The sequence below is a fragment of the Lampetra fluviatilis genome, chromosome 64 (assembly GCF_964198595.1).
Source record: "Lampetra fluviatilis chromosome 64, kcLamFluv1.1, whole genome shotgun sequence".
Classification (NCBI taxonomy): domain Eukaryota; kingdom Metazoa; phylum Chordata; class Hyperoartia; order Petromyzontiformes; family Petromyzontidae; genus Lampetra; species Lampetra fluviatilis.
Genome location: NC_136338.1, coordinates 2154314 through 2180921, shown reverse-complemented (window position 1 = coordinate 2180921; position 26608 = coordinate 2154314). Strand labels below are relative to the sequence as shown.

At 52.1% G+C, this 26608-nt stretch overlaps 2 protein-coding genes across 7 annotated transcripts in view; one reads left to right on the top strand and one right to left on the bottom strand.

Moving 5' to 3' along the window:
- The first annotated feature begins 936 nt into the window (after positions 1-936).
- Positions 937-11668, top strand: TALDO1 (transaldolase 1). Its single transcript, XM_078882284.1, has 8 exons — positions 937-1143; positions 3005-3128; positions 4011-4118; positions 5744-5875; positions 6627-6802; positions 7319-7516; positions 10170-10315; positions 11010-11668. The coding sequence occupies exons 1-8, from the start codon at positions 1077-1079 to the stop codon at positions 11034-11036; spliced, it is 978 nt and encodes a 325-aa protein (XP_078738410.1). The 5' UTR covers positions 937-1076; the 3' UTR covers positions 11037-11668.
- A 2444-nt stretch (positions 11669-14112) lies between these two features.
- The window catches only part of LOC144951925 (troponin T, slow skeletal muscle-like), a 33901-nt gene continuing 21405 nt past the window's right edge, over positions 14113-26608 (bottom strand). For 2 of the 6 annotated variants that reach the window (XM_078882278.1, XM_078882279.1), the window contains exons 9-12: positions 25144-25256; positions 23638-23728; positions 21087-21127; positions 14113-14413 (exon numbers count right to left, since the gene is read on the bottom strand). In XM_078882278.1, coding sequence (XP_078738404.1) covers positions 14365-14413; positions 21087-21127; positions 23638-23728; positions 25144-25256 — 294 coding nt within the window. In that variant the 3' untranslated portion in view covers positions 14113-14364. Of the gene's footprint in view, positions 14414-15887; positions 15948-21086; positions 21128-23637; positions 23729-25143; positions 25257-26608 lie in introns of those variants that run through there. The other 4 variants (XM_078882282.1, XM_078882280.1, XM_078882283.1 and 1 more) reach the window with 3 other exon arrangements.

The window sequence follows — 26608 nt, the reverse complement described above, 5'->3', positions numbered from 1 at the left end:
TCTGTGGGTCTCTGTGTGAGTCTATGGGTCTCTGTGTGAGTCTGTGGGTCTCTGTGTGAGTCTGTGGGTCTCTGTGTGAGTCTATGGGTCTCTGTGTGAGTATGTGGGTCTCTGTGTGAGTCTATGTGTGAGTGTGGGTCTGTGTAAGTCTGTGGGTCTCTGTGTGAGTCTATGGGTCTCTGTGTGAGTCTGTGGGTCTCTGTGTGAGTCTATGGGTCTCTGTGTGAGTCTATGGGTCTCTGTGTGAGTCTGTGTGTTTCTGTGTGAGTCTGTGGGTCTCTGTGTGAGTCTGTGGGTCTCTGTGTGAGTCTGTGGATCTCTGTGTGAGTCTGTGTGTTTCTGTGTGAGTCTGTGGGTCTCTGTGTGAGTCTGTGGGTCTCTGTGTGAGTCTGTGGGTCTCTGTGTGATTCTATGGGTCTCGGTGTGGATTTCACACCTGATAATGATTGCTTGTGTTACCGTCGAAACGTCGTGATAATTTTTTATTGTTTAATATTTCCCTTCTACGTGCCTTTACCGAAAGCACCAAGAATATAGGTGTGTTTAGTATTAAAAGTAATACTAAAGTATTACAAATATTACTCAACAAGTGGGTCGAGTATTATTTAAAATTATTATTCGTAATACTCAACACGGCAATAACACGATCGTTGCCTTACTCGTAAAAAAAACACGTGTAATAATCGACGTTTCGGGCAATAACTCTTCGTCAGAACACGCGCAGACGCGGAGAAACACAGCGAGATGACAATTACCAAATCGCGCTACGTCATCGTCCCGAAGGGGCCACCGTAGCCGTCCCCGCCCCGTCGAATTTCGAATCGCGTTTCGTGATTAACCCGCGATGCCGAAGCCCGAGTTGACCAATAGGAGCTCAGCAACCGCTGTCGGCCGACCAATGAGCGCGCGGCACGGGCCGCCTATATAAGGCGCCGCGCGCCGGAAGTCGGAGGGTCCAATTCGCGCAGCGTGTTAGTGTGGGAGTTACATTTGCCTTCTTTTCCCCAATTAATCTGCAAAGTGATTAACTTTAAGGCAACTTTCCCCTCACAGCCCCCCCTTATATCGAGTGCGCGATGTCGTCTGTTCTGGATCAGCTGAAGACCTACACGGTGGTGGTGGCCGACACGGGCGACTTCAACGGTGAGATGAGCGTGGTGGAATTGAACGCAGCTGATCGTTTACTGTTCTAACACGGCAGTTTAATAATAATAATGATGATGATGGTGATGATTATTACATCTTCGGTTTGAAGATGACGATGAGCCGCGCAGAAAACGACGCGAGTTTGAGAATGCTGCGATACTTTTACACGCGACGATTGTGCAACACTGCCAGCAGCCAGGATGGCCTCAAGGTGCACCTAGCCTGGCACAATCTCCACGGTGACGTCGCCGTCACTTAGTGGCGAATGGGAAAAACTGGAGGAGGGCCCGGAGAAAAATCCACGGGGAGACCGAGAGAGAGAGGGACACCGCAAACTCCAAATATACAGCAGCGGGCTTCGTCATGGTCGAGATCAAACCCACGAACTTCTGTATAGCAGGCGAGGTAGTTATAACATATCATAGCCACCGTGGTGATGATGAGAGAGAGACACGCAAACTCCACATATACAGCAGCAGGCGTCATCAGGGTCGAGATCGAACCCACAACCTCCTGCAGACCAGGCGAGGTCGTCAACATCTCCTAGCCACCGTGATGATGATGATGAGAGAGAGACGCAAACTCCACATATACAGCAGCAGGTTTCATCAGGGACGGGATCTAACCCCCACGACCTCCTGCATACCAGGCGAGGTAGTTAACATTTCCTCTTAATGTATGTAGTGGTCACAATGTATACAAGTACAGGTGTCAATCACACTGCTAGGTGATGCCCACCCACCCCAAAACGCCCGCGTTGTTTTTCCCAACCATACTTCACGCTGGTTATTGCGTTGGCGAAGGCAGCGTGGAACACGGAAGTGCAGTACAACAGTGGATTCTTCATAATCAACGTTTTTTGGTTTAGATCGCGTTATTTATAAATGCGTCGTAACCCTTCACCACCCGACGCGGCCAATCAGTAAAAAAGTGTCACGTTGACAAAAGACAAATAGTTCACTGATTTAGCCCACCGGTGTGTTGAAGCGTGACACCACAACATTTGCAATGTTTGTGTAGTACGACGTTTCGCTGGTTATTGCATCCAGCATCATCGGGCAATTCGCCAGAATGGTGAGGCTCTGCTCTGGCTCCCGATCTTAAATAGAGCAGCAGCAAGGTGACGTCATCATTAACTCATCAACTCATTAGGTGCAACAACAACAAGTGGATTCTTGTTGGATTCTTGTTGGATTCTTGTTGTTTCTGCTCCATATATTTGTAACAACAACAACATCAAGGTCGGGGGGCAGGTGACTACGCTGTGGTTCAAAGCGACCGGGAAGTGGTCGCAGGATCAGAATATGTATTTAAACTGCAGGAGGAATCCGATGAGCTATGAAGCTCTTTCTTTTTCACAGATGTCCAGTCGTGGCACGGGTTAAGAACGTTACGACAACAAACGCGATAGGAGTGCAAAGTACACGAGAGGTAAACAAATCGTCCAAACGCTCAACACCCTCCTACCAGCCAAAGGTCCCCGCTGAGGCATCAACTTCCTGTTCCAAAGCGACCCGGGCCATCACACAAAGTGGCGGACCATCATTCGGACAGGGTTGTGTTGAGCAAATCGAGAGGCGAGTGTGTGCGTGCGTAATACGCATTTGTGTGGGAGGTCAGCGATGGGCTTCATCTCATGGCGGGACTGACTCACGCGGCCATGGGAATGTGGAATTGTCACCAGCGGCCTTGTTGGTGGGGGGGGGGGCGGGGAGATGATGCATGCGCGGCCACGCGTATTGAAGAAGGAAGGGAGAAGAGGGTTGTGGATGCAAATCGTGTGTGCGGCAGGTTACCGCATTGACGTTTTGCCGCACCGTGAAACTAATGCAACCCGTTTGTGACCTCTGCCCCCCAGCCATCGATGAATACAAGCCCCAGGATGCGACCACCAACCCTTCGCTGCTGCTCGCAGCGGCGCAGATGCCCGCGTACGAACACCTGCTGCAGGACGCGCAGGAGTACGGATTCAGTCACGGCAGGTGAGCGAGAATCTCTCCTCCGCGATGCGCACCGGGGTGGGGACCCTGGGTACAGGAAGACGATTATCGCGGTTGGCTGCGTACGGTGCGAAAGAAGTTCAACATGCATACACACGTACACGGACTCGCGCAGAGACACACAGACTCGCGCAGAGGCCCATAGGCTCGCGCAGAGACCCATAGACTCACACAGAGACCTGTAGACTCGCACAGAGACCCGTAGACTCACACAGAGACCCGTAGACTCGCACAGAGACCCACAGACTCGCACAGAGACCCACAGACTCGCACAGAGACCCATAGTTTGTTGTCCTTCCCTCGCACCTCCGATTATCACGGTTGGCTACGTGTCCGACAACACCGCTGTGAGCTCTTCGGTAGAGTCGCCCGTCCAGCACCAGGCATCGAACCCAGGGACGCTCCCTCGTTTTGCTCGGTGCCTCCGACGCGGCCGTCTGCGAGTGGCGTGGAGCGCCGCCGTGACGTGCGTCCCAGGCTTGTCGAAACCGGAACCTTCGTACGGCCTGGAGGAATCTGATGAGCTATGAAGCTCTTGCACAGTACGAGTCGTGACTTGGCTCCTTCGTTGTTCCTTTCGCCCCTCCCCACTCTCACCCCCCCCCTCTCTCTCGCCCCCCCCTCTGTCCCTCCCCCCTCTCTCGCCCCCTCTCTCTCACCCCTCCCCTCTCCCCCCTCTCTCGCCCCCCCCCCCCTTCTCGCCCCCCTTTTCTCGCCCCTCCCTCTCTCTTGCACCCCTCTCTCTCTCGCTCCCCCCTCTCTCACCCCTTCCCCCCGCCTCTCTCGCTCCCCCTTTTTCGCCCCCCCCTCTCTCTCACCCCTCCCGCCTCTCTCTCACCCCCCCCCTCTCTCTCTCTCTCTCAGCTCTCCCGCTGAGCAGGTGACGAGCGCCATCGACAAGCTGTTCGTCAACTTTGGCGTCGAAATCCTCAAGAAGATCCCCGGCAGGGTGTCCACCGAAGTGGATGCCAGGTAAAGGGGGGCAACCGACTCGGCTCGTCGCATCTCAAAGAGTTACCAAACTAAAACTTAAACCATTTTTAAATCCTTTATATTAAGTTCGCTTGCTTGCGTGCTTGCGTGCTTGCTTGCTTACGACCGTGCAAATCTTTTGGTTGTTTTTTAACCCACTTCCTGTGATCCAATCGAGCTGACATTTTCCACACAGACTCGTTGTGCGTGACAATTAATTTTCGTCAAAATTTTTTTCCAAAATTTTACACTGTTTAGGGAAATGTTTTTAAATATTTAATTACCAATTGCTTAATGCTGGCAGACAATCATTTGACCCATAGGTGGCAGCCATCTCAAGCCAGAGGACGAGAGGACTCTAGCCGCCACGCATATAAAGGATTTAGAGTGAAAAACTTTGTTTTTGCGGGTTAATTTTTTACTTCACCAGGTTGAGGCCTCCGCTGAGCTTGTGTAGCTTTTTTTACGCGCTTTTATTTTGTCTTTTGTTGTCGTCGTTGTCGTATCCTCAAATCTTGCAACTCAATTTTAACCCACTTCCCAATGTGGTATCGACTGAAAACTTGGTATACTTATGTCATACTGATGACAATACTATATTCTATCATTAAAAATATAAAAAAACATTTCTTTTTGAACATGATTTTTTATATGTTATGTTTCGGCTTGAGTCTAATTGTCCACGCTCAACTGACGTTGGCTGTAAATCACCACGGTCCCTTACGTTATGGCAAGCTTCGTGGCGTTCTTCCATTACTAGTACGGTACATTTCATTAAAGCGTGTTTTTAAAAACAAGTTTATTTTTAAATATTACTTATTCAGAAGCGACCCGGGCCATCACAAACAACAGCAGCGCAACAAAGTTGGCGGCTTATCGTTGTCGCGTGGAAATTCATAGCGGCAGCCAAGTGCCCTTGAAACGCGTCGCGACGTTGATTCTACACGTGGAGGGAAAAACCGGAGGACCCGGAGAAAAATCCACGCGGCCAGAGAGAAACGCAAACTCCAAATATACAGCAGCAGCAGCAGCAGGCGTCAGGGTCGGGTTTGAACCCCACGACCTCCTGCGTACCAGGCGAGATAGTCAACATCTCGCCCGTTCCGTGCCACGCGCCGCATCTCAAGGAGACGTGCAGCCGCTCGCGTTGCGAGCAGCAACAGCGTTGCCGTGTTCCTGGTCGTTTGCTCGGCATGTCCGATGCGTAAACGACGCAATTTAAATGAGGATTATGCTCACCATGCAGGCTGCCGACTTGAGTGCTGGGCGGCAGATGACTGTGCAGGAAAATCCGTTGTTGTACGGTGCTATGGTTCCACGTCTATGCTGTCTGCATATCGAGGCTTGAACCTGCTGGCCACAAAATTAATTTCGCCGCCGCCCCCTTGACCTCCGCCGTCGCCCCCTTGACCTCCGCCGCCGACCCCTTGACCTCCGCCGCCGACCCCTTGACCACCGCCGCCGACCCCTTGACCTCCGTCGCCGACCCCTTGACCTCTGCCTCCGATCCCTTGACCTCCGCCGCCGACCCCTTGACCGCCGCCGCCGCCCCCTCGACCTCCGCCTCTACTCTCCGCCGCCGCTCCCTTGACCTCGGCCGCTGACCCCTTGACCTCCGCCCCCAGGTTGTCGTTCGACAGAGACGGGATGGTGGCGAAGGCCCTCAAATTCATCGAGCTCTACAAGGAGGCGGGGGTGGACAAGGAGCGTGTGCTCATCAAGCTCTCCTCCACGTGGGAGGGCATCCAGGCCGGCCGGTGAGCGAGTCGCGCTCGTCACGCAGGGTGACGACTTTATTGATGATTCCATTTAGAAAAAATATCTACCGCTCTCTCTCTCTCTCTGCGTTTGTGCCGTGTCCTTTGTCAAAGATGTTGGCAATTGCAGGTCCGGCCACTGGAGCTTTGCGCTTTTAAATCCTCTAGATTGCAAACTAATTTTCCTTATGACTGCTTTTCATGTCTAGATTGTTGTTCTTCCCCCCCCCGCACCTCCCATGAGCACGGTTGGCGAAAGAAGTTCAACACACATAGACTCACGCAGAGACCCATAGACTCACGCAGAGACCCATGGACTCACGCAGAGACCCATGGACTAGCGCAGAGACCCATGGACTCGCGCAGAGACCCATGGACTCGCGCAGAGACCCATAGACTCACGCAGAGACCCATAGACTCACGCAGAGACCCATAGACTCACGCAGAGACCCATAGACTCACGCAGAGACCCATAGACTCACGCAGAGACCCATAGACTCACGCAGAGACCCATAGACTCAGGCAGAGACCCATAGACTCAGGCAGAGACCCATAGACTCAGGCAGAGACCCATAGACTCGGGCAGAGACCCATAGACTCACGCAGAGACCCATAGACTCACACAGAGACCCATAGTTTGTTGTCCTTCCCCCGCACCTCCGATTAGCTACGTACGGTGCGAAAGAAGTTCAACGCACGTACTTACACACGTGTGCCCGTGCGCGCCCGTCCCCTCCACCCCTCGCGCCAGCGTCCTGGAGCAGCAGCACGGCGTGCACTGCAACATGACGCTGCTCTTCTCGTTTGCGCAAGCGGTGGCGTGCGCCGAGGCCGGGGTCACGCTCATCTCGCCCTTCGTGGGGCGCATCCTCGACTGGCACGTCGCCAACTCGGCGCAGAAGTCCTACGCCCCCGACGAAGACCCCGGTCCGCACGCACGCACGGTCACGCGGGCGGTCGGATATCGCGATCACGGGGTCACAGGCGGGGTCACAGGCGGGGTCACAGGCGGTCGCACATCGCGATGACACGCACACACTGTCGCACACACACAGTTGCACGGACTGTCACACACACAGTTGCACGGACTGTCGCACAGATGGTCCTACAAACGGTCACACAGAATGACCATGCACGCGATGATCGCACACACGGTCGCACGGATGATCGATTGCGCACGCAACCACACGGACGCTCGGTCGCTCTCGCTCATGTTCGCGCAGACGCACGCACCATTAGACAGGCGATTGCGTGCGCAAACAGGGTAATCACGTGGACAATAAACACAGTCGCACGCAATAGCACGCACGATTACGCGGACAGACGCACGCGCGGCCTGTTGAAAGGCTGCACGCGGACCTTCGTTTGTTGCGTCCTCGTTCCACGTGGCTCAAGTCCGCGCTCCGCTACCACCGCTCCCCCACCACCGCCACCACTCCGCAGGCGTGAAGAGCGTCCGCAGCATCTACAACTACTACAAGAAGTTCGGCTACAAGACGATCGTGATGGGCGCGTCGTTCCGCAACACGGGCGAGATCCGCGCGCTCGCCGGCTGCGACTACCTCACCATCGCCCCCAAGCTGCTGGCGGAGCTTCACGCCGACTCGCAGACGCTCGCGCCCCAGCTCTCCGCCAAAGAGGGTGGGTGCGGCAACGGCGCTCGTGCCAGGCTAGGTGTCTTGTTTTTTGCAGCCGCACGTGCGAAGGCAAAGTTTCCGTCCTCCCCTCCTCCCCCCCACAGTGTGGCCTAGCACAGGCTGTTGGGGAAAGTGTTGTTGGTGAGTGAAGGCCAGCTATCACAAGTCGGTTAACCCATAACACCTGGGTCTTTCCCAGTGACCTCTTCTGCCAGCGATGAGCTTTCGACACCTCACGCGATGGCCTCAAAAGCGCGCGCACAGCCTGGCACGTCGACGACGACAACCGTCGGCGGTGACATCACCACGGCGCTTGTGCCGTGCTAGGTGCACTTTGGGGCCACGTGAAGTGTCAAAGGGTTGCTGCTGGCAGGAGGTCACGGGGCAGACGCAGACCCAGGTGCCGTAGGTTGACCGAGATGGACCACCTGTGCTCCTCCCTGTGCCAACTTGCATACATCACACACACACGCACGCAGGCACGTAAACTTATTAAAGACACTGAACACCAGTGTCTTTTTATAATCATCATGCTCGCACGCAGCTAAAGGAACAAAATGCCCGTAATGGGTCCAATCTCTCTCGGATGTTGGAAGCTAAGCAGGTTCGAGCCTGGATACCGCTTGGATTGGGGGAGGCTACCGTGCACGCCGGCTTCTCCCACACATTTGCAGCGCTGCGATGTGTGGGCAGCAGAGGGCAGTACAGGGCAGATCCAGCCCCATCAAATTCTGCACTTGGAGGTTACCGCATCTCAGCTGCCAGCCTTCAGCCCGCACACTGACCAGCGTGGTGAAGTATGGTCAAATAACCCACGACGTTTTGGGATTGACCCTTGGTGGTTAGGGGGGGGCCCTTGGTGGGGGGGGGTCTTGGTGGGGTTTCAGTTTTAGTTTTCAGTTTCATTTACAGATAGTCCCCGAGTTACGAGGGTCCGACTTACGATATTTCGATCTTACGATGGCGACAGCGATTCGACAAAATTGTAAAATATTTTACATTTCGCGGCAGGCAAACGCAGCAGCGTACGAATCTTGGTGAGTACAGTACAATATGATACGTTACGATACGTTCAATGCATGTTTGATACGTAGCTTTAGCGATTCCATTTTAGGGTTACCACGATACGATACGTTCAATGCATGTTAAAAGTTTTTATAGCAGGTAGGATTGTTTCCTGAAAAAACTTTCTATTAAATTGCAGTTCATATAGGTAGGCTAAGAATTGACCTTGTGTTTTTACTTTAAATGTTACTGTGCAATACAGTATTGCAATTAATAAATACATGCAGTATATAGTTTATACAGTACGCGACTGTAAATTGCTCTGTTTTGCTAAATTATCACCATTCTTTAAGACTCCTGGGCAGGCTAGGCCATCTTCGACTTACGATATTTTCGACTTACGATGGGGTCGTCGTAACGCAACTCTGTCGTGAGTAGAGGACTTACCTGTATTAGCTATAACCCTGTGAGCCATGCGGCTCTTGCATCGGGGTGGGGGGCAGTTAGGCAGCGGTGGAATGACTAAGGGGCTTTACACAAGCCACATGCAAACACACTTGCAGTCATTGTCTCAGAGTGGCCGCGTCTCTCGGGCAGGGAGCGGCGGCGCAGCGGTTAGCGCTACGCCGCGCTACGAACCCGGCAGCCACCCGAGTTCGAAACCCGCTCACGGCCACCAACACCAGGGGCGATTATCTGCACCGGTTCTGGGCCTCCCCTAGGTCGACTCGGCCTCAAATGAGTAGCTGGTGCGGTGTGTAGTAAACATCGCCGCTGGGGGAGACAAAGGCGGTCTTCTCCGTGGTGCTGGCCACCCACCCCACACCCCCTTCGTGTGCCGTGCCGGCCTTCACAGGTGCTGCAACTGCTGCTCGCTAATGGCACTTTCCCCGACAGTCTGTTAAGGCTACACGGGGGGGGGGGGGGGGGGGCATCTTTGTGTCTTGTGAGAGCACTAGTTGCCTCTGTCGTTTTCTCCGGGGGGAGGGGGGGTTCACAACGGCCGTGTCGGGGTGCTGGTGCCGCTGAACTTTCGCTTTGCGGGGACACGGCAGCTGAACGGTGGGGGGATTGTTCTAGATTTGAAGCTTCTTTCGTGACTGCAAGGATTCATGTTCTTAGGTTTTTCGGTAAAGTCACGTAGGTAAAAATATTTTTTAATTAATAAAAGTAAAATAAATATAAAATAAAATTCACAACGTTTCGGAGGCAACACAAGCTTCCGTCTTCAGGTGGAACCGTCACAGCACGATTGCTGTTTCAAGTTAGAGAAATTCCAAGAAAACTGTCTTTGTACATATATACTGGTTGAGGGTGGGAGGAGCCAAGGCAGGATAATATTATTATTGTGAGGTTCGGTGCGGCTGAAGCACGCTGCTAGGAATGAGCCTTTTGTTGCGTAGACTGGTTGAACTCGGAGGTTCCCAGAGTTGTTAAGGTGTAGCTGATGTAAAGGTGTAAATGGGACTGAGCCTTTTGTTATGTAGAGGTGGTGCGGCTGAAGCACGCTGCTAGGAATGAGCCTTTGTTGCGTAGACTGGTTGAAATGGGAGGTTCCGAGATTTGTCAATTTAATTTTTTTTCACCTACGTGACTTTACCGAAAAAACCTCAGAATATGGGGGGGATTGTTGTCCCGCGTGTTGTCCGTAGCCGAGTCCATGGAACAGACGAAGGTGAGCCTGGACGAGAAGGCCTTCCGCTGGCAACACAACGAGGACCAGATGGCGGTCGAGAAGCTCTCGGATGGGATCCGCAAGTTTGCCGTCGATTCCGCAAAGCTGGAGGCTGTGTTGAAGGTGAGCTGCTCCCTTAGCGACCGTCAAATTGTCAATCGTTTAAAAAAAGATGTAGGAGTTAAAACTTGCACTTACGTATGCGTGTATGTTGAACTTCTTTTCGCTGCGTACCTAGCTAGCCGTACTAATCGGAGGTGCGGGGGTGGGGGGGACAACAATCTATGGGTCTCTGTGTGAGTCTGTGGGTCTCTGTGTGAGTCTGTGGGTCTCTGTGTGAGTCTGTGGGTCTCTGTGTGAGTCTATGGGTCTCTGCGTGAGTCTATGGGTCTCTGCGTGAGTGTATGGGTCTCTGTGTGAGTCTGTGGGTCTCAGTGTGAGTCTATGTATGTTGAACTTCTTTCGCACCGTACATAGCCAACCGTGCTAATCGGAGGTGCGGGGGGGGGGAAGCATGACAACCTATGAGTGTCTGCGTGAATCTTTGTGTGTTGAACTTCACTACATCGTATGTTAGCCAGCCATGCTAACCAGAGGTGGTGGGAGGGGGGGCGGTGTAATCCAAACTAAACACAAAAAAAGCCGTTCTTAAGAAACGAGTTTTCAATCTGCATTTAAAAAGATTGCGTCCCACGTTGTTACGAGTCGCCGAGCGGCATTCTCTCGTGTCGTTTGAACCTTCTGAGGAAAAGTTGCGGCGCGTCGTCTCCTGATTTGTAACCGTCTCGTTTCTTTCGTTTTTTTCTTCCCCTTTCAGAAACGCATGTTTGGAGCAACGGTTTGAAGGACGACGGCCAAACGTTGGAACTTCATGGGAACCCGCTCGAGAAATGAAACGATTGATAAACTTAGATTTTTGAAAAAGCCACGTTCGGACTTTCATTCCCCCCGTGGCTTCTCTGACCAAATTTTTCTTTCCTTTAGTTTTTTTTTTGTCACTTCCCAAGAAATCGCTTTGCTGCGTGCGTGCGTGTGTTCTGCTGGAACCAGATCCGTGCTCCGATGCATTCCTACGTTGTGAAAAGTTGTCCCTTGAAAAGAAACCCAAACCTTCTTTACGCCTCTTCAGTTGAAAGTATTCGTCCAGATTTCGTATCTCAAAGTGCCCCAGCCGCGTGCTTGAACGAATTTGACACTGGTCGATTGATTCGGTGGGTTTAGCGTGGCTGACGTGGACCCCTCTGCTACATTCCCCTCACAACCATCCCACCCCCCCCCCCGCTCTTCCTCGCCCCCCCCCCACCACCCCGGCGTCTGTGCCCCCCTCCAAAAACAAGTCTCGTAGAATAGCGGCGAAGAAAATCGATTTTTACATTTCAAGTCGCTCGACGCGCTCCTCGCCCAACGGTTGAAAACGAAACGCCGCCTTTTGGAACGAAATAAAAAGTAACCCGATTTCAAATTGGCCGCCGTGTGCGTGCGCTGTGAAACTTCGCTCGGCCTTGACGCGCATCTAGCCCGGCTTAGTGGCGGCGAACGGCGGGTGGTTGTTGTTGTTGGTGTGTGAAACGGTGCAAGGGGATATTATTCACGACTTTCATCGCTTGGGATTGCCGCCCTGTGGTAATGGTTGGCCCCGGCTGCCGCCTCCGTCCCGGGGAGACATCCACGCGACCACTGGGAGAGAGTGAGAGGCACGCAAAAATATACTGCAGCAGGGGTCGGGATCGAACCGACGACCTCCTGCGTACCGATCGTGGTAGTCAACATCTCCTAGCCACCGTGGCGTATTGCGAGTGCCCCACGCTTTAAGATGTTCTGTGTTTATATTTTGTTTGTTGCGGTTGCACCCGAGTCAAGAGCCGCATGGCTCACAGGGCTATGCCTAATTAATGAAACTTGAAACATCCCGGCACGCTCCGTGCCGGGTCGTGCGATCGCCGCCGATGTGAAGAGAAAATCTTCTTGGTTCTTTCGGTAAAGTCACGTAGAAGGGAAGTAATAAAATAATAAAAATAAAACATAATAAAACAATTCTCACGACGTTTCGGCCACAACGCAAGCAGCCGTCCTCAGGCGAAGAATGAGAACATTATCAAGCTAGGAGCTTATATAGGTGTAGCGAGGAGGAGCGCCTTAACAAAAGAATGTGCATATGAAGAGGAATTTAGCATACCAATGGGCAATGCATAGGAGGTGGGCGGAGGGGTTTCAAAGTCGCATTATGCCCATGCATTATGCAGGATCAACAGCACCACGGGGGGGCGCAAGGAACAGCGTTAATAAAGGAAAGGAATGTTAGTGATATGTAGCTGCATTTGCCAAACAACCACGTAGAAAACCAAAGTGAAAACTACATAAAAAAAAAAACTAAAATATAAACTGATACTTACTATACTCTACAATAAGCTGAGTTACTAACAACAAATAATAAATTACAATTCTACGTCGTAAGAAGTATATAATATACTTCCATCTAAACTTTATTCTCTTAGCATATACAGTACTATATACTGCCATAGATAAACCCAACATTAAATTATATACTGTATTGCTGTAAACCACCCTATACTTTATACATTTTAATATAACACTATGTATTATTTAACTCACCCTAATGTGTATCGAAATGGTTTATTACGTCCTTCCAATGATTGCTAAGCCTGAATCCATCTTCTCGGTTAAAATTGTCTCTGTGTTTGTATATGTGGATCGCCTCATGAACGAATCTCTCATGATAGCCAGATGGCTTGCAGAGAACCTCCGTCTTGGAGAAGTCAATGTCATGTGAGCCCACTGAGTTGTAACAGTGGTCTGCCACGGCTGAGGTGTTTGTCCTACCGTGTTTTAGATCAGCTTTATGTTCACGAATGCGGTCTGAGACGTGTCGTTTGGTTTCCCCAATGTAACTGCTACCACAGAGGCAACTTAGTTTGTAGACGCCAGGGTACTGTATGTCTGGAATCACATCTTTTACAGACGGTACCAGATCACGGATTTTATGTACTGTGTTGAATCGGACCTGGATCTTGTGTTTAATCAGGATTTTGGAGATCTTTTTTGTGACCCCAGCAATGTAGGGTAAGGTGATGGTCTTGAAAGGCTCCTCAACAGGATCTTTCTTGATGGTTGGAGTGATGGCTTTGCGGATTGTGTAGTCGGAGTAACCATTAGCTTTAAGAGCTTGGCGTACGTGTTTGAGTTCACTGGAAATGTGTTCATGGTCGGAGATGCATTGGGCTCTATGATATAGAGTCTTGATGAGGGAATTCTTCTGGGATGGATGGTGGTGGGAATCCGGTTTTAGATAAGCATCCGTGTGGGTGGCTTTCCTGTAGACAGAGTGGTGGTGGGAATCCGGCTTTAGATAAGCATCCGTGTGGGTGGCTTTCCTGTAGACAGAGTGGCGCAAATGCAGCTACATATCACTAACATTCCTTTCCTTTATTAACGCTGTTCCTTGCGCCCCCCCGTGGTGCTGTTGATCCTGCATAATGCATGGGCATAATGCGACTTTGAAACCCCTCCGCCCACCTCCTATGCATTGCCCATTGGTATGCTAAATTCCTCTTCATATGCACATTCTTTTGTTAAGGCGCTCCTCCTCGCTACACCTATATAAGCTCCTAGCTTGATAATGTTCTCATTCTTCGCCTGAGGACGGCTGCTTGCGTTGTGGCCGAAACGTCGTGAGAATTGTTTTATTATGTTTTATTTTTATTATTTTATTACTTCCCTTCTACGTGAAGAGAAAACCTCCTACTCTTTGGTTTTTTCGGTAAAGTGACGTAGGTTAAAAAATAAAAAAATAAATTAAATCACTGATTTAATTTCTTTTTTCACCTACACGACTTTACCAAAAAAAACAAAGAGTATGAATCCTTGCAGTCACGAAAGCTTCACATCCAGAAGAAAAACCTCCTGCTGGCTGAATGAGCACTCGTCGACTTTATTAGAGGAATCAAAAATACAGAGCGGGCGAGGGGAACAAAGGAGAGAGGTGGGGAGGGGGGCGGGGATGGTGGTGTGCCCCGGGGTGAGGCTGGCACCATGCGGGGAAGCTACACACGGAGGTTTGGGTCTCTGGCTCCTGCGACGTCTCCTGACCCCGGAGGTCACGGGCGTCTCCTCGGACGCCCCCTCTCCGGGGTGGGGGTCGCGACCCCACGCCTTTACTTCCAGCGACCTCCGACCTTTCCCTTGCCACGCCCGCCCTTGGAGCTGCTCGCGGTGGCACAAGATGGGGGGGGGGGGGTCAGGGGTGGGGGGAAACGAGGTGAGTCGCCGTGGCGTCGCACTCGTCGTCGTGGCAACGAGGGTCGACGTCTCGTCATCGTCGCGATCGTTGTCATGACCGCCGCGCTCATCACGTGGTTACCGTGACGGTGACGACCGTGAGATTTATGGAATCGTCGCCATCGCGATCGCCTCGTTTCCGTAGTCGGAATTGAGCAGTGGCCGTGCCATCGTTGCCGCCGTAATCCTCGCCGCCCTCCGTCACTGTCGCGATGAGCACCGTCGCGGTCGGCAGCATTGTCCGTCGTGTCGAGCGTTGCCACGCGCCAAAGCGTTTTATCTCAACCCAGGGGGACGTGTTATCGCCGCGAGCGGAGCAAACGGGAGGAGGAGGAGGAGGCACGCGGAAAGCCGTTAGAAAGGAGCAGCTCCGAGCAGGAGAGGGGCAACCCAAACAATCGCACTCCAACCACAACAACCGGCGAAGCGCAGCACTCCTCCTGCATGCGGGCAACACCGCGCTTTGCCAGTCATCAGCAACCCTCCCCTCCGCAGCCTCCTGCCAGGGGCAGAGGGGGGGGGGGGGCACTGTGACCGACACAATGGTGCACGGCACACGGCTACTGGCCCCCCCGGACGGACATAGGAGTTGTCGTGTCTTGAGTGGAGGAGGTCGTGGCGGCGGTGATTTGGTGGTCGGCGATCCTCGGGGCCGGCAAAGCCGTCGGACGCCCCTTGCGAAGGTGATTCAAACGCGCGAGTTCGGCCTTACCTGTGCGGTAGGTGAGTCCAGGTGCGTTCGCCTGCGCGCCGTGTGTGTGTGTGTGTGTACCGTTCCTGCCTTCATAGGTGCTCGCTAACAGCACTCGCCCCTACAGTCTGTTAAGGCTACACGGGGGATCTTTGTCATTTGGGGGAGTGGTGGCGCTGCGCTACGAACCCGGCGACCCGAGTTCAATTCCCGCTCGTGGGTCAACACCTAGGTCCACTCGGCCTCAAGTGAGTACATGGTGCGGTGCGTAAACATCGCCACTAGGGAAACAAAGGCGGCCGGGCGTGGTGCTGTCCACCCGCTTCCTCGTGTGCCTTTGCTGCCGTCGTGAAGTACTCGCTGTGACGGCACTTGCCCAACAGTCTCTCCCAAGGCTATACGGGCAGCATCTTTGCCTACAGTAATACAGGGTGCTTACATTTTTTTTTACATTTACATGGGACTATCGTTTTTTTATTTATTTGACATTTTTTTTACACCCACGTGACTTTACCGAGTCGACGATTACGATTGTGGTTACTCCTACTACCACCGCTAACGTGAAATACAAGTAACAGCCGTTGGGGTTAAAGGAAGATTCACGCCATTAGTTGGGGGGTGGTGGTGGCCACGCTGGGTCACGTCACTGCACGCTGGTGGGGGGTAGTGGCGGTGGTGGTGGGGGGGGGGTGGTGGGGGGTGGGAGGAGCACAGTGGTACTCACTATTTGCTCTGTGCATCCTGCACCCGAAGTCGCAGCACATTAGCCTGGAAATAAGAGAGCGTTCATTGCGGTCACGCCGCGGATTCAACTGCGTTTATCCCGAGTTGTTGCCCAGGTCCGAGTCTCGAGACTCGCCCCGCCCCCCAACCCCCTTCTGTCTCTCGCTCTCTTCGCGTTTGGCTGACGCAAGACGGCACGCGGTTGCCGCCCGATGAGCTTTACCACCGGACTTGTCCCCGGGGGTCCGGGGGTCAGACCTCGTCAGATGTTGGAAGCTTCAGCAGGGGAGGGCGTGGGTCGAGACCGTCTTAGCGCGTGCTTCGCATGAGCGACCCATCACGACCAGCCGCCACGGCCTTGCCAGGAGTTGTGTGCCGTGGCGAGATGTTAACTACCTCGCCTGGTGTGCAGGAGGTCGTGGGTTCAATCCCAACCGTGACGACGCCTGCTGCTGTATATTTGGAATTTGCGTCTCTCACATCATCATCATCATCACGGTGGCTAGGAGATGTTAACTACCTCGCCTGGTGTGCAGGAGGTCGTGGGTTTGATCCCCGACCCTGACGACGCCTGCTGCTGTATATTTGGAGTTTGCGTGCCTCTCGCGTGGATTTTTTTTCCCTCTCCAGGTCCTCCCGAGTCTTAAGGCTCTTTAGAAGGGTAGGGTCCAGCGTTGGGACGTTTTTTTGCCAATAATATAATTTTTGCCAAATGCAGCCGAGGGTTGGCGAGTCGTGTGAAACTCCCACAGTCTAGGTCTAGATACAGGCCCAGTGCCAGATGCTGGCCTAGGACTAGGTACAGGCCTTGGGGCTAGATACGCACCTCAGACTACATATACGCCTAGGGCTAGGTGAGACCTCGCTGTCAGGCAGAGGTCGCAAACGGGTTTTGATTCCTTACCCGTACCCTACCCGTACCCTACCCGAAATTAGTGACAATCGGTTACTCACCAGTGACTCACGGCCTACCCGTACCCGGCCGCACCAGGGTCGCAAACGGGTACCCGTACCTGGCCGGGTACGGGTATCGGGTACCTGGTTGCGACCTCTGCTGTCAGGTGGTTCGGCGTTGGCAGTACAGCAAATAGATTGTTGAATGTATTCGCGCAGAGCTTTGAGCGCTATCCTCTCGTACACATGGCGGGGTTTTCTCCGGATCGCTCCGGTTTCCTTCCAGACATGCAAAAACAACTTCTTTCATGGAATTTGCCAAATATCCCAACACTCATAATAAACGTTTTTGGGTTCCATCGCGTTATTTATTCTGGCAAATTGCCCGATGATGCTGGATGTAATTACCAGCGAAACGTCGTGCTCAAAAATTTTAAATGTTGTGGATTCACTCTTCAACACACCAGTGGGCTAAAGTAGTGAACTATTTTGTCTTTTAATATGGGAACCTCATTTGCCAGTAAAAATATAATTGTTTTTTTTTACCCTTCTATCTGGCAAGAAAACTGACACCTTTTTACAAGGAGTCATGTTTGCATATTTTGTCTTTTGTCAACGGGACACTTTTTTACTGATTGGCCGTGTCGGGTGGTGGAGGGTTAAGACACATTTGTAAATAACGCGATCTAACCCAAAAACGTTATTATGAATAATATCGGTTGTGAAATCCCAACACTGCTGCCTAGGTTTTTGACGTTTCGCTCCGCGCTGCTGGAAGCTGCTTCAGGAAGAGGCTCTCAGCGCGTGGGGCGCAGAACGTCGGACCTCGCGGCCAAACAAGGCTCAGCACGACCTGGACACACATCGGAGAACCCCGGAAACAACGTTGTGCCCTGACTTGGAATCTTGAGACGGGGTGAAACTTTTCTGGATAAATAAAGGGCGTTGTGATTATTATTATCGATAGGAAGTGAGCATGTGGTGCGGTAATGGTGGCATTTAAAAAAAATATATAGATCCTATATAGATCCGTAGTAGGCAGCAAAAAGGGAGACCCGTAGGCTCGGCTTGCAGCCGTGGCGGACGGCCACGGGGAAAAGTTTCGGTCCGCGGTGGGCAGCGGCAGAGACGCAGCGGCCTACCGTCAAGAAGAGGGGCAGCCTGGGAGCGGGAACCCGGCCGCGTGCCCGCCGCAGATTTCCTACCTGCCGAGCCGCGTCCGTGACTTCTGGCATCGTCCATCGCCACCCTGGCCCCCATCACGTTGAGGCCCCAGTCCCACTTACCGGAGTGGCGACGGTGGCGTCACTTTCTCAACGCCTACCGAACCGTGAGCGCCATAAGGTGGACGTGCAGCAGGGCCCAGATGGAGCGAGGGCCCGAAAGAAGAAAAGGGGCCCACGCCCGCCAAGGCGATGATGTCACGTTCCATGCGCCTTGTGACATCATCTCGTTGCCCGGGGCCACCCAACTATACAGATGAAGCCTATTGGGCCACGGTGATGATGTCACGTGCCATGCACCTTGTGACATCATCTTGTGCCCGGGGCCACCCACATCTACAGATGAAGCCTATTGGGCCACGGCGATGATGTCACGTGACATGCACCTTGTGACATCATCTCGTGCCCGGGGCCACCCACATCTACAGATGACGCCTTTTGGGCTAAGGTGACGATGTCATTGCGCGTGACGTCGCGTCATTCACCGCATGACATCGTCTATCATCGTCGCCCGGTGCAACGACACGGCCTATGGTGAAGCACCCTCGGTGCGGCCATTCGTCGAGCGGGTGGTGAGCAGCGAGGCAGCAAGGGGGTCGGGCAAAACAACACAAAACCGCCCTCTGAAAGCTCCACTCGATTCGCATCCCTGCCGAAGACTTTTCACACCCTCCCCCCTCCCCCCGGTCGCCTCGGGGGACTTGGGCGCGAGGAAGCGGCAGTCCTTCACCTCAGGTTTTACATTCGCAAGTGCGGTTGGGGCCGATGATGCAAATTGACCCCTGCTCCCCCACCCCACCACCGGTGGGGACTTGTTATCGATGACGATTTGGAGTTGGCAATTAAAAATTAAAAGAATTAAGTTGCTATTGACCGTCTCGTTTGTATTGTGTGTAAAAAAAAAAAAAATACAAATATTAAGCCATCTCATTCGTTACATGGGCAGTTTGGTCGCTCCGTTTAGTGGGGCACATTCGTCGGCGGAGAGCTGAAGACGAGACTGGAGATGAACCCGGAAGCGTAGAATGGAGGAGTGCCGCGTTCGTACGGAGTGAAGCGTGGCATGCGGCGGAGAAAGTTTGAGGAGGCCGAAAAGTCTTCGGAGACGTGGGTTGTGGCGTCGATCGGAGCAAATCGGTTGGGTGGACGGAAGAAAGGTTCGGGGGAGAAAGTCGAATTGGAGCTATGCAGAAGAGGCCTCGGATGTGGATTTGTGGTTCGTTCTCAGAGGTGAGCGCTCGACAAAGGGAATTCTGGAAGGAAGGGAAAGAGGCCGAACAAGAAGCAGCGCTGCTTTACAGCTTCGGGAACGGGGCCTGCCGGCATCGGTGACATTACGAAGGTTCAGGACCAGAGAGGATGCGGCGGATAGAGGAAGTGGGCCGCCACGGAGGGCACCGAAGAAACAAAACCTGAGGTGGACTTTGTAGCCTCATCAGCGCGGAAGCACACGAGCCGGAGGGGTGGGGGGTGGCCGCTCAAAACGAGCAGACGGAGGGCGCCGGGCGACCACCGCCGGGGTGAGCCTCCGGCGAGAGTTCGACGAATCGAGCTTCGATTTTTCTGAACAACAACAAAAAAATCGATCGCGAAAAATCTGGCGCACCCCCGCCCGATTTTTCCGATCCGGTGGGCAAGCGGCAGAGCCACGGCGGTTGCGGTGGCGGTGGGGGTGGCCGTGACTTTGCCGACGAGGGAAGAAAAGAAAAGAAAAAAGCAGCTCCACGTTCGAGCGGCGATCGCGATTGATCGCCGGCGCTCTGATCGTGCGATCGGAGCGGTGGGGGGGGGGGGGGCTTCGAGGGTGACGGGCGCACGTGCACACGCGCGCGCAAGGAACCGCGGTGGGAATAGCGGCGAGGCGAGAGAGAGCCACGCGACTGTGCGCCCGCCACCTTGCGCCAGTCAGGAGCCGAAGCCGAGCCCTCTCGGCACGATGATTTGAAGCTTTCGTGACTGCAGGAATTCATGCTCTTTGGGTTCTTTCGGTAAAAGTCACGTGGGTGGAAAAAATAATAACAGATCGCGACGTTTCGATCGCAACACAAGCAAATCGTCATCAGGTGAGACGACCACAGCGAGGAAAGGTTGTCCCACGTGATGACGATTGCTTTGTGTTGCGAACGAAACGTCGTGATCTGTTGTTATTTTTCTACCCACGTCACTTTACCGAAAGAACCAACGAGTATGGACTTCGGCACTATCTATACAAAATATATATACGTTTATAAAGAGGCGACGTTTCAGGCATTGGCCCTTCCTCATAGCACACGGCGCACATGGCAATATTCATGTCACTTATATGTCTTGACGAAGGGACCATTGCCCAAAACGTCGCCGACTGTGTTCGTTACATATGCTTGCAGATATAAATTATAGTATTTTTTTCCCGCCATTAATGCGGTGTTACTGCCTTGCGCGTTGCCTACAGCGGCGGCCCGCACCCATTTAGGACGCAGCCCAAGCGGTGAGATATTACATCTCACCTAGACAATTGCACCTTAACCCCAGTAATAACACAATTCCCAGACCTAACCCGAGCCCTATAGGAGTCTAACCCTCTTCCCAGACATATCCCTAACTCTCACACGCCTGGGCCTAACCCTAGCCCTGCATCTCACCTATCTCTCGCTCGAGGTGTATCTGTTTAATTCTATTTTCGGATTTGCAGGGCGCTTCAATAAAATGTTAACACTTAGATGGGACGATGGTTTTTTTTCCGTTTTTCATGGAAAAGGAACGGATAAGAAGACTGTAACATGACAACATCAGTAATGTTAACATCTTCAAAACGTCAGAGAGTCTCCCAATTGTTCGCCATCGTTGTCAACGCACGCCTGGAAATCTTCTCCAGGTGGTCTCCAGAGCCCGGAGGGCAGCACATTTACTGCGGCGTTGTCGTTGCAAATTCTCAGAAGTGTTAGCGCATTTTTGTTTTGTTGAAGCACCCTGGGGGGTGGGGGCGTATCGCTGCCCACGGCGGCTGCACTGAACGCCGGCGGGGCTATTTGCGTGTGGCTCTGTCTCGCCCGTCGCTAAATTCTTTCCCCGGTGCCGCCACACTTACGACTTGGCTGCGGCGTCGAAACGGTTTTGCAGGTTTTGCACCTGGGAGGGTGGGGTGGTGGTGGTGGTAACAGTGGTGGTGGGATGGTGGTGGTAACAGTGGTGGTGGGATGGTGGTGGTGGCAACAGTGGTCGTGGTGGGATGGTGGTGGTGGCAAAAGTGGTGGTAGGATGGTGGTGGTAACAGTGGTGGTGGGATGGTGGTGGTGGCAACAGTGGTGGTGGGATGGTGGTGGTGGGATGGTGGTGGTGGTGGGATGGTGGTGGTGGGATTGTGGTGGTGGTGGGATGGTGGTGGTCGTGGCAACAGTGGTGGTGGTGGAAGTAATGGTGGTTGTAACAATGATTTTGATGGTGTCCGATAGTGGCGATGGAAGTGGTTTTTGGTGGTGGAAGTGAGTTTAGCAGTGGAGTTGATAGGGGTGATGGTGATTGTGATGATGGTAATGGTGGCGGTATTTGTGACGATGGTATTGGTGACGGTGATGGCGATGGTATCGGTGATGATAGTGGCGATGGTGATTGAGATGGTAGTCAGACACGTGTGGCACCATTGAGATGTTCGAATGTGAGAGGGGGAGAAAGTCACATGACATGTTAGTGGGGTCAGCGGGAGGTCAAAGTGCCAGACAGCACTGTCCTATCGACGTATCTATCACTCATTTCCCACGAGACCAATTCATTAACTGATCACATGTTATATTTTAGTTGTTAAAAGCAATCCCCGTATGGTTTCTGTCCAGCTATTTAGTTTTATCTCAACATTAGAGAGAATGTGCAACGGTTTACAAGTCCGTAGCAAAATCACGGCCGGTTACGTACGACGTGGGAGATACATCGGCACGAAACCAATCGGCTCGAACTTACATTTCCAAAACGTCGCTCTCCTGGCGTCGCGATTCGCGCTCCGGATAACCTGCCCCTTGCGGATCATGTAAATGTTTGCGAATCTCCCTTCCCTCCCTCCCCACCGTGGGCGTCCAGGTTGAGCCGTACCTCTGCCTCGCCGGGCCGAAGGCAGCACAGCAAAGGGCGGACTAATATCAGTCTACAATGTGGGACCTTCCTCGCCAGCGATAAATTATAACAATATGTTTTACACTTCGTGGCAATAAAACAGGTGTTAACAATCGGTTTCAAAGAATGCCCATGTATAATTACACTGGTCAACAAAAAATAATTTCTGGCCTGGACTTTTGCAGCTGTTTTAGACTAATTTCAGGGTGCTCGTTCCAAATCTGATCTCAGATTTGCTCTATCACATCTCATTTTTATGCTATCGGCATACCCCATTTTCATTGATTTTACCCGAAATTAACTCTGTCACTTATGATTGCAAGTTGTTGCGAGTCAGTGACTGCTTTAGTGTTAAAATATGGTGCTGTATTTTTAGGATAGTGTGTTTATAATATCATTTTATGTAGATATCCACATTCATTTAATATTTTTCTTTTGCAGTTTTTATTGAAATGCAATATTTGATATCTCAAAAACCTGATGTGATGGACAAAAACTGATGCCAGATTCGGAATCGGCACCCCAAAATTACCTTAAACCTGTTGGAATACCTTATGCCAGAAAAAGTGTGTTGACCAGTGTTATGAGAGCGTGTGTTTTTGATTGCATGCTCACACCACAAGTGTGGTTAATGCAGACAAGATTCCTAGGCAAAAGGATTCTGTTTGGTATTTTTTTTTACATCTTAACACAACTGTTGCCAGAAAGGTCTGTTCCATCAGTCTGTTCCATCTGCACGGGGATAGAGTCTTGCCCTCATCGGACGCGCGGCGTTTTCACCAGGTGGTTGTAAACATCTTAACACACATACACGTAGAGGACCGCAGAGCGTGGGCAATTCCCCGAAGGCTCCAGCCTTCTGACATTCGTACCACGCTGGGAGGCTGTACCGCGTTCGACGAAACTGCTCGGCAAACTTCGTGGTAACGTCGGGAGGAGATTCGCCTGCCCGCGGACACCAAGAACCTCATCTGGGAGCGTTGATTACAACTCTGGAAGTAAATCTTACCAATGTCAAAAGCTTCGATTTAAAGCTTTCGTGACTGCAGGGATTCATCGTCTTGGTTCTTTCGGTAAAGTCACGTAGAAGGAAAATAATAAAATAATAAAAATAAAACATTACAATTATTCTCACGACGTTTCGGCCACAACGGACGGCTGCTCGCGTTGTGGCCGAAACGTCGTGAGAATAATTTTATTATGTTTTATTTTTATTATTTTATTATTTTCCTTCTACGTGACTTTACCGAAAGAACCGAGACAATGTCAAAAGTATTTGAGGGCGTGGGGGTGTTGGGGGTGTGGGGGTTGGGGGGCGAAATCGCTATAAATTAGGTGGCGGGCAGGAAGGTATGCCTTTGGTTCTCCTACCGGCGAAATCTTCGGGCGATCGCATTTTCGGCGACGCGAGCCCCCCCCCCCATCCCCCCCAAGATGCTTCTTCTCTTCCCCCCCTCCGCGTTTTGTTTTGTTGAGCTCCCGTGGCGCTGTGCTCCCCGCGCGTCCACTCGGCACGCCGCCAGGGGGCCCCTCACCTCGTACTTCTGCCTCTTGAGCTGCTCCTGGAGGTCGAACTTCTCCGACTCGAGCTGCGTCAGCCACAGGTGCATCTCGTTCGCCTTCTCCCTGCGGACACGCAGAGCGCAGCGAGGGTCACCGTCCGTCGTCGTCGTTATCTTCGGCATCGTTGTCGTCGTCATCATTATCATCGTCGTCGTCATCGTCGTTATTATCACCGTCGTCGTTATCATCGTCATCGTCACCATCGTCGTCATCATTATCATCGTCGTCATCATCGTCGTCAGCCATCATCGTCGTCATCATCATCATCGTCGTCGTCATCGTCGTCATCATCGTCGTTATTACCACCGTCGTCATCATCGTCATCATGGTCATCATCGTCGTCATCGCCATCATCGTCGTTATCGTCGCCGTCGCCATCATCGTCGTCATCATCATCATCGTCGTCATCATTATCATCGTCATCATCGTCGCCATCATCTTCGTTATTATCACCGTCATCGTCATCATGGTGTCATCATCATCGTCATGATCGTCATCGTCGTCAGCAGCCAGGATCGATCCACTGCAGGATGAAGGCCTCCTTCCCTAAGCCGCTGCCACCATCTCTCACGATGCTGAGATTTACAAATCCACCCAGCGGTCCTCTCCACCGTTGCCAATCATCGTCAGTATCATCATCATCGTCAGCATCGTCATCGTCGTATCCCATCTGCTGCTGCTACCTCCGTGTCGCTCATTTCTGCTCCCGTGCCTCCTCCTCCGCTCCATCGTTCATTCACTCTTCACTTGACCGCCACGCGCTAATTGAACTCCAAAAAAGACTTTGATAACACTGGTCAACAAAACTTTCTTTTTTTTCTGGCCTGGACTTTTGCAGCTGTTTTAGACTAATTTCAGGGTGCCGATTCCAAATCTGATCTCAGATTTGCTCTATCACATCTCTTTTTTGTGCTATCGGCATACCCCATTTTCATTGATTTTACCCGAAATTAACTCTGTCACTTATGATTGCAAGTTGTTGCCAGTCAGTGACTGCTTTAGTGTTAAAATATGGTGCTGTATTTTTAGGATAGTGTGTTTATAATATCATTTTATGTAGATATCCACATTTATTTAATATTTTTCTTCTGCAGTTTTTATTGAAAATGCAATATTTGGCATCTCAAAAACCTGACGTGATAGACAAAGACTGATGCTAGATTTGGAATCGGCACCCCAAAATTATCTTATAAAATCCGTTGGAATACCTTATGCTAGAAAAAGTGTGTTGACCAGTGTTATGAGTTTGCTACAAGAATAATCGATTTTCTCCAAAAATAATATGCCCAGCGCCAATGAGACAGAGGAAAATGTTACAGTCCATTATCCGTTTTTTTCCCCCATTAAAAACGATCGTCCCATGTAAGTGTTAACATTGCCTTGAAGCACCCCGGTACAGATGGAAGCAGCTCCAATCCCCCGGGCAATTTCTATGACGCGCCGTTCGCGAAGCCGACAGCGGCCGCCGTGCCTCTCACCTGAGCTTATCCTCAGCCAGGTGGTCGATGTTGAGAGCCTTGCGGCGCTCAGCCAGAATCTTCCTCTTCTTCTCTCTCTCCGTCATCTTTTTACTGCCCTTGCCTCTCTCCGCCTGCGCCGCACGCACAGACGCGCGCACAGCCGCGCGCACGCGACAAGTCGACGCATTCGAACGAACAATTAAATGAAGCACAAACGTTTTCGCCCCCCCACCCCCACCCTCCCCCTTAGTTGCGTCGCGAATTTGCCACGGGAGAAATCGACCCCGAGCACGGCGCCCACTCCCCCGGGAACGGGGCCCGCAGGAACGGATACCGTAGAGCTACCGCTGAGGTGCCTTCGCGTGACCTCTGGTCCACACGACGGAGTTCGTCACGTGACAAATCAAACCGTTACAGGGACTCCTGTACTTGCGAGTTAGGTTCCAGAGGTGTCTGTTCGTAAGTCGGTTTTGTTCGCAAGTCCAAAATTTACTCCCTGTCGATTCCAAACGTGATGTACGGCGTGTACACTATGATCTATAGATGTAGATGCCACTGGTTCTTCACGTTCTGCAGGTGCCACTGGTTCTTCTCGTTCTGCAGATGTAGATGCCACTGGTTCTTCACGTTCTGCAGATGTAGATGCCACTGGTTCTTCACGTACTGCAGATGTAGATGCCACTGGTGATTCACGTTCTGCAGATGTAGATGCCACTGGTGATTCACGTTCTGCAGATGTAGATGCCACTGGTGATTCACGTTCTGCAGATGTAGATGCCACTGGTTCTTCACGAACTGCAGATGTAGATGCCACTGGTGATTCACGTTCTGCAGATGTAGATGCCACCCGCGCCATCTATTGCACGGCGGTTGAACTTACAACTCTCGGCCCAAACGGGCAATTGGACACACGGACCAGGTTTTGTTCGAATCTCTGAAAGTTCGTGAGTCAAATGTTCGTAAGTAGAGGAGTCCCTGTATATTACTTCTCAGAACCAAATTTCATGCGAGGGGTTTACTTCACTGATCACACACCCCACGTCACACCACACACCCCACGTCACACCACACACCCAACGCAGCACCGCACAGCACACCACTGGCACCACCACGCAAGTAGCACATCTTTTCTGAGCAAGTTTCTTACATCCACCCCTCCTCCACCTTCCCGGCCTCTGTCCACCCAGAAAATATCTCCGGGAGATGTTTAACGTCCGCGGTTAGCACACACCGCTGCAGTATTAACCAGGGCGGCCCGCCGGATGCGAACCGCGGAAACTCTGCAACAAACGGCAAGCACACGACCCGCTGGGGTCGTGTCGCCACCGCCCATCGTCGGCATGAAGTTGATGATGACGACGTTGTTGATGATGATGGCGACATTGAAGATGACGACGTTGATGGTGATGATGGTGATGACGATGATGATTATGACAATAATGACGACGTTGATGATGATGACGTTGATGATGATCACGATGAT

Excerpts from the sequence above, each read along its gene's own strand:
- TALDO1 (XM_078882284.1), top strand. The coding sequence starts at position 1,077 with ATGTCGTCTGTTCTGGATCAGCTGAAGACCTACACGGTGGTGGTGGCC. Across the intron at positions 5,876-6,626 it reads GAGGGCATCCAGGCCGGCCG|CGTCCTGGAGCAGCAGCACG; the intron begins GTGAGCGAGTCG and ends CCCTCGCGCCAG. Across the intron at positions 10,316-11,009 it reads AGCTGGAGGCTGTGTTGAAG|AAACGCATGTTTGGAGCAAC; the intron begins GTGAGCTGCTCC and ends TTCCCCTTTCAG.